The 7,072-nt window shown below is 51.1% G+C and overlaps 1 protein-coding gene across 1 annotated transcript in view; it reads left to right on the top strand.

Annotated features, from left to right (window-relative positions):
* The window catches only part of CRYBG2 (crystallin beta-gamma domain containing 2), a 37,309-nt gene extending 32,500 nt beyond the window's left edge, over window positions 1-4,809 (top strand). Inside the window, exons 18-22 of the mRNA XM_027864923.1 lie at window positions 1,337-1,476; window positions 2,035-2,158; window positions 2,526-2,684; window positions 4,354-4,513; window positions 4,616-4,809. Of these exons, the coding sequence (XP_027720724.1) occupies window positions 1,337-1,476; window positions 2,035-2,158; window positions 2,526-2,684; window positions 4,354-4,513; window positions 4,616-4,704 (672 nt within the window). The 3' untranslated portion in view covers window positions 4,705-4,809. The remainder of the gene's footprint in view (window positions 1-1,336; window positions 1,477-2,034; window positions 2,159-2,525; window positions 2,685-4,353; window positions 4,514-4,615) is intronic.
* Window positions 4,810-7,072: the final 2,263 nt, after the last annotated feature.

Genomic DNA, 7,072 nt, shown 5'->3' with positions numbered 1-7,072 from the left:
GTGTTCTAAGGGCCCTCCCAGCTCTGACATCCTGTGTTCTAAGGGCCATCCCAGCTCTGACATTCTGTGTTCTAAGGGTCCTCCCAGCTCTCACATTCTGTGTTCTAAGGGCCATCCCAGCTCTGACATCCTGTGTTCTAAGGGCCTTCCCAGCTCTGACCTTCCGTGTTCTGAGGTCCCTCCCAGCTCTGAAATTCTACATTCTATGACTACTAGAAGCAGTCATTCCTCCCCTCAACTTCAGGGAACCCTGCTGGGAGGAGACAATGGACCACAGAGTCTTTTCTCTTGGTCCAAGGTTAAGAGTGGAAGGACTGAATGAAGACATAAGCTTTACTTCCTGTAGTAACAGTAGTGGGCTAGAGTTGGGGCTTCCATTGGAGTAGACTTAAGTTGTGAGTAAAAGGCACTGCCTGGGCGGGGAGAGGTATAGGGGTGTCAGTAGACCTTCATTCTAGTCCTGACTTTGACCAATAACCTGCTGTGTGACTGTGGGCAAGTCACCTGACCACTTTCGTATCCAGCTTCCTCCTCTGTAAACGAGTAATCAATAATCTCTGCCCTGTCCAGGTTCTTGTGCTAGAACACAGCTAGACATGAAGGCATTCTGCAAACGATAATAACTCACAATCTAATTAGTTTTGACAAAGCACTTCCCTCATCGCCACCCCATGAAGTAGGTGGGATGATGATGATGATAGCTATCATTTATATAACGCTTTAAAGTTTGGAAAGCGTACAAGGTGACTCAGTGGATAGAGCTCTAGACCTGGAGTCAGAAAGACTTGAGTCTTGGGTCCTTACCCTCTGTCTGCCCTCAGGTTCCTCATCTGTAAAATGGGGATACTAATAGTACCTTCCTCCCACAGTTGTTGTGAGGATCAAATGACATGTTATTTATTTGTAAGCACATAGGACTGTGCCTGGAATATTCTGAGCACTCAAGAAATGTTTGCTCCTTCCCTCCTTTATGCTCACAACAACCCTGGGAGGTAGATGCTATCATTATCCCCATTTTACAGATGAAGAAACGGAGACAGACAGACTTTTACCCAGAGTCACGTAACTAACGTCTGGGGTCAAATTTAAATTCAAGTCTTCCTGACTCCAAGTGCACCAGGCTTCCCAGTTGCCTGTAGTACAGATATTGCTACAAATATGCCCATTTTTCAGGTGATAAAACAGAGACTCAGAGGAATCAGTGACTTGCCTGAGGTCATACCGCTGCTAAGTGTTCAAGGTGGTTTTAAACCCAAAGCCAGTGCTGTTTCCACTATGAGCGGTGACTTTGGTCCCGGTTCTGGGGCCAAGTCTTATCCTGTGCTTCTTCCACCAGCATTTTTCAGAGCCATCCATCTTCTTGTATGGGCTAGAATGTTTTGAGGGAAAGGAGATTGAGCTCAATGGGGAAGTCCGGAGCCTTCAGGCGGAGGGATTCAACAACCACGTCCTTTCCGTTCGGATCAAGGGGGGCGTGTAAGTCCTGGGAGCCCTTGGGTGGTTGGGGGTGGGGAGGACACAGGGAAGGAACAAGGATAAAACCCTCAAAGGAAGCACAGGACAAGAGGGAAGGGATGAGTTTGTTGTGGGACGGAGCTGGGGGCCCTGGGGGAGAGGGTGATGGAAGACAGGACCCCAAGGTCTGGGGGATTCCCAAACCTAGGACAGTCCCATTCCAAAGGCTACATTTTTTAAAATCACAGTAACTAGATCTTGACCTCCCCAAAACTTGGGCTCTGTAGCCACTGAGCAGGGAGAGGCCCTGAGCCAAACTACCCCCATTGGGTCCCTAATCAATCAATAAATTTATTAAGCACCTACATGTGCCAGGCACTATGCTAAGCATGGGGGATACAGAAGGAGGCAACCCAGTATGATACCCCAATCTCAACTCCTGTGGGAGTCAGGTCTGAGACAGGGGGCTTCCATTATGGTGAGAAAGACGCCTGACCTCCATCCTGTGCCCCCCATCCATTTCCTTCTTCCTTTGTGTGCTTGTGCCTCGGTCTCCCCATCTTGGGTTACGGCCCCCAGCTGGGTGCTGTGTGAACACAGTGACTTCCGAGGTCGACAATGGCTGGTGGGAAGCACCGAGCTTACCAACTGGCTGACCTACAGCGGGACCCAGAGGATTGGCTCTCTCTATCCCATCAAGCAGGTATGCCCAAGGGCAGATGTAACTGAATCTAGTTTTCTGTGTGAGTTTTTTGTGTGTCTGCCTGTTACTCTGTGTGTGGGATTCTTCAGTGACTTCTTTATATATCCACGTCAGCATGTATCTTTGCCCCTACCCATGAATGAGTATAGGTGCCCATTCGTGTATTCATATGGGTTCCACTGTATAAAAGAGTGGGTGCATGGTGCCCCTACCCTGTTCACAAAGGTGAGGTTGGAGACGGGCTTGGACCAGGCTGGGGGAGTGCAACTGGGGTTGGGGCTAACTCCAGGAACGTGAAAGAGGAGGACAGGGGTGCCCAGGGAGGTCCCAGGTCTCTCCTCCTCACCCTGCTCCCCACTTTCCTTAGCACCGAGTTTACTTCTGCCTGCGGAACAAAGGCCTGGGAAGGTGGCTGGCAGTGCCCGAGGACGTGGAGGACATGAAAGCTGGGAGGGTTGTGGTCTCGGAGACCCGGACTGGGGGCAGCTGTGTTTGGTACTATGAAGGTGGGCTACTGAAGAACCAGGTATGTGAGGCTAGGGACAGGGAGGATGGGCATGCCTGGGGCCCCTGGCAAGAAAGACTGTCTCATAGGCCTTTCCCCCAGCAAGTGCTCAAACTAATGAGAGAGATCAGACAAAGAGCCAGGACAGTCGGGCAGAGAGACTCCTATAGAATTTCTTCTGCATTAGCTTGCAAGATCGGGATAATGGAAAGAAATAAGGTGCTGCTGTACTGATCAGTGAACTTAGGTCAGTTACTCCCCCCCTGGAACTCAGCATCCTGTAAAATGAGGGTGCTAGACTAGATCATCTCTAAGGCATTTTCCAGCTCTGACATTCTGTGTTCTAAGGGCCCTCCCAGCTCTGACCTTCTGTGCTCTAAGGGCCCTCCCAGCTCTGACATTCTGTGTTCCAAGGGTCCTCCCAGCTCTGACATTCTGTGTTCTAAGGGCCCTCCCAGCTCTGACCTACTGTGTTCTTATGTCCCTTCCCAGCTGTGACACTCTATGTTCCAAGGGCCCTCCCAGCTCTGACATTCTGTGTTCCAAGGGTCCTTCCAGCCCTGACCTTCAGTGCTTGGAGATCTATCCCAGCTCTAACAGTCTCTGTTTTACGTATGGTCCCTCCCAATTCTGACCTTCTGTGTTCTAAGGGCCCTCCCAGCTCTGACATTCTGTGTTCTTATGTCCCTCCCCAGCTGTGACATTCTATGTTCCAAGGGACCTCCCAGCTCTGACACTCTGCTCATCCATTTTTAACAAACATTTCTTAAACATCTATTCTATAGAACACTGTGCAGTGTAAGAACTGGGGCAGATAGGAAAATCAGCTAAGATACGGTCCCTGCCTTTAGAGAGTTTACAACCTCTTAGGGGAATCGAGCAAGCCAGAAGCATTCATTAAGTGACGATAGTGTTCTGGTGACTCTACCAGGCACAGAGGGAGGGGGACAGCGGGGTGCAAATACAAAAGGGAGGCAGTACCTGGTCTCTAGGAGCTGACATTCTGTCAGGAGAGAGGACATTCTCCATGGGAGGCAAACAATGAATCAATAAGCATTTATGAAGTGCTTACTGTTTCCAGGGACCAACATACAAAGAAAGACAAAAACAGTCCAGCTTTCAAGGAGTTTGCATCCTTATGGGGGAGATGACGTGGAGATAAGCAGGTCCCTATGTACTATGTATGGAAGACATGGAAGGCAGCCTTAGAGGGTGGGCTGTAGTAGCTGGGGTATGTTGGGGGGGGGGGGAGGCAGGGAGGAAGGAACCCAAGAGAGGCCTCAGGCAGGAGGTGCCCCTTGCAGAGATGACCAAGCCAGCCTCTTCATCATATAGTGGAGGATCCTGGGGCCCAGAGACTGGACTTGGCAGTTAGAGGCAGAGCAGGGATTTGAGCTGCTCTGACTCCAGTGAGGGGTGTCAGAAGGAACCTCTAAAGCTCTGGGAGAGCTTCCTTCCGGCCCTCCTGCGCTGTATTCTAAGGCCTAACATAACATTCCGGGCCTGGGGGTTTCTTTTAACCCTGATAGTCTGACATTAGCCTTGTTGAGGAGCTGGTGTGATCAGCTAAGAGTGGGGTTCTGAGCCGGGCTGGGAAGGAGGTGGCCCTTCTGCAGTTAGGAACGGCACCAGAAACTTTCTTAGGACTCGGAGTGTTGCTTAAGGATGTAATCGCTTCCTGGGGGTCCAGGTGGCCCCAACAATGAGCCTGCAGGTGATTGGGCAACCCAGCCCCGGATCCAAGGTGGTGCTTTGGAGTGAGAGCCGACAACCCAGACAGACGTGGAGCATTGACACCTCCGGGCACATCTGCAGCGAGATGTTTGAGGACAAGATTGTGGATGTAAAGGGTGAGGTGGGGGTCAGGGAGGGGGCATGCTCTGGAGGTTGTGGGTCAAGGATTGGGAAGGCACTTCAGCCCCTCACTGAATCACCTCCCCGTACCCCTACAGGTGGCCGGGGCTATGATAGGGACCATGCTGTGCTGTGGGACAGGACTGACTACAGACCTTCTCAGATCTGGGATGTCCAGGTGCTCTGAGATCCTTCACTCCGGAGGACTTAGCGGGGTGGGATGGGGTGGGGGGCGTCTGAACTGGGCCAGATGTTTGTACAGATGTTGTACCATAAGATGTTTTATAATGTCTCCCTGGCTCTCCTTGTGTTGTTGAGTCCCTGTATCTGGGTTTTGGGGTTCTCTTCAGGCCAGGTTCCTCATTTGTGGAATTCTACATTTTCTCCCTGCCCTTTACCCTTTTCCTGCCCGCCATCCTTTTGCTGGTTTTTTGCTGCTGCGATCGGGGCAGGGTTCTCTTAGGAGAAAGGGCACCCCTTTTAGCCACTAGAGGGCACACGCTACCTTGTGTGATAGTAGCGGGCAGGGAAAAGCAGGGAGAGGGGAAAAGGGAGAAGAGAGAAAGAAAGGGAAAGGGAGGGGGGAAGTGAGGAAAGAAGGAAAGGGAAAGAAAGGAGGATAGAGAAGGAGAAAAGAGGGAAAAAGGAGGAAAAGGATAAAGGGAGGAAAGACAGGAAAAGAAGATAGGAAGAAAGAAATGAAGAGAAGGGAAGAGAGGGGGAAAGGGAAGAAGGAAGAGAAAGGAGGATAGAGGGGAAAAGGAAGAGAAGGGAGAAAAGGAGGAAAGAAGGGAAGAGAGAAAAGAAGGAAAATAGAGAAGGGAGAAAAGAGGGGAAAGGGAGGAAAGAGGAAAAAGAGAAGAGGAAGAAAAGAAGAAAGGAGTGAAGAAAAGAAGGGAAGAGAGGCAGAAAGGGAAAGGGAGGAGAGGCAGAAAAAAGGAGAGAGGGGAAAGGGAAAAGAAAGGAGAAGAGGGAAGAAGAAAGAAAAAAGAGGAGAAAGGGAAAATAGAGATGGGAGAAAAGGAAGAAAGAAGGGAAGAGAGGAAGATGGGAAGATAGAAATAAGAAGAAGGGAAAAGGGAGGAGAGAGGGGAAAGAGAAGGAACAGGAAAAGAGAAGGAAAGAAGAGAAGAAAGAAAAAGGAAGAGAAAGAAGGGAATTAGCGAAGGGAGAAAAGAGGGGAAAAGGAGGAAAGAAGAGAGATGAGAGAAGTGAAGATAAGAGAGGAGAGAGAAAAGGGAGGAAAGAAAGGAAGAGAAGAAGGAAGGAGAGAAGAGAGAGAAGGGGCAGAGAGAAAGATGGAAGGGGAATGAGAGAGATTGGCTTCTATTCTTCTTGGGGCTCCCAGGACCTGGGGCTGGGGTGGGCCAGGAGATACAGACTCTAAGCTTTCTATCCATCCCTCCGTTCTTCTTGCCGGGGACTCTACCGGATACCAATTGTCCCCTCCCCCAAGTACCAGAGAAGAACCTTGAGGGTGTGGTGGGGCCCTGTTGGAACTGGTATCTGTGACTGCCTCCCTCTCTGGGAAGCCCAAGCCCTTGTCCTAAGAAATAAAGCCAGGAAACCCCTGGGGCCGAGGGGTGAACAGAATCTATTTGGGGGAGACTAGGGTCCAGCCAGTCTGGGGCAAAAGGGGTCCAGAAGTCTGAGGCTGGACCCAGAGCCTAACCTGCCTGTCAGTGTGTGGGGGGTTGGAAGTGGGGCACAGATTGGAGAGGAAAGACAGAAGGACCAGGCAAGGGTGTAACCAAAGCAGGAATGGAGGCAGGGGAGAGCCCGGCCCTTACTCCCCAAAGGCTTACACTGTGAAGAAAAGTATCAGTTCCCTCTCGCCCATTTCCCTCCTTGAACACTTCTGGGGTGACTGAGTGGGAGGAGGGGAGGGGACAGAGGCCCCAGCTGTTGGGATGTCTCCCGCGATCGTCTGTCTTTGGGTATGGCTGTTTGGCTGGGTTCTGGTCGTGCAGGTTTATGGCTGAGGCAGGACTTTGGGGTAGACACAGGAACTCCAAGTTCCTAACTCTGCCCCTAACTCATTGTGTGACCTTGGGCAAGTCTCTTTATGTCTCGAGGCCTCAAGAAACTGAGAACACTGGCCTAGATAATCTCTCAAATCCTGTGAGTCTGTGAGGGGGCTGAGGCTGAGCTCATAGTCTCTGGAGCTGCCTTGCCTGCTTCTCTCCCCTATCTAGTGAGTTCTGGGAAAGGGACATGGCTAGGATAGGGTGGGCAGGGTAACTGTGAAAGGGGCAGGGGGGGCAGGGAGGGGCGGGGTGCCTCTGCAAATGCTATCAGAAGGTGCTGGGGGGCAGCTAGGTGGCACAGTGGGTAGAGCACCCACCCTGAAGTCAGGAGGACCTAAGTTCAAATCCGGCCTCAGACCAAACACTTGACACTTACTAGCTGTGTGACCCTGGGCAAGTCACTTAACCCCAATTGCCTAAAAAAAAAAAAAAAAGAAAAAAAAAAGAAGGTGCTGGGCTTGGGTGGGAAGAGCGGGCCTAATGGGGTCCCTAGAATAGGGGGAGGGGCATGACAGGAAGATCACACAC

Source organism: Vombatus ursinus, unplaced genomic scaffold (assembly GCF_900497805.2).
Source record: "Vombatus ursinus unplaced genomic scaffold, bare-nosed wombat genome assembly UNPS02014777.1, whole genome shotgun sequence".
NCBI classification, from domain to species: domain Eukaryota; kingdom Metazoa; phylum Chordata; class Mammalia; order Diprotodontia; family Vombatidae; genus Vombatus; species Vombatus ursinus.
This window is presented reverse-complemented; position numbering and strand designations above follow the sequence as displayed.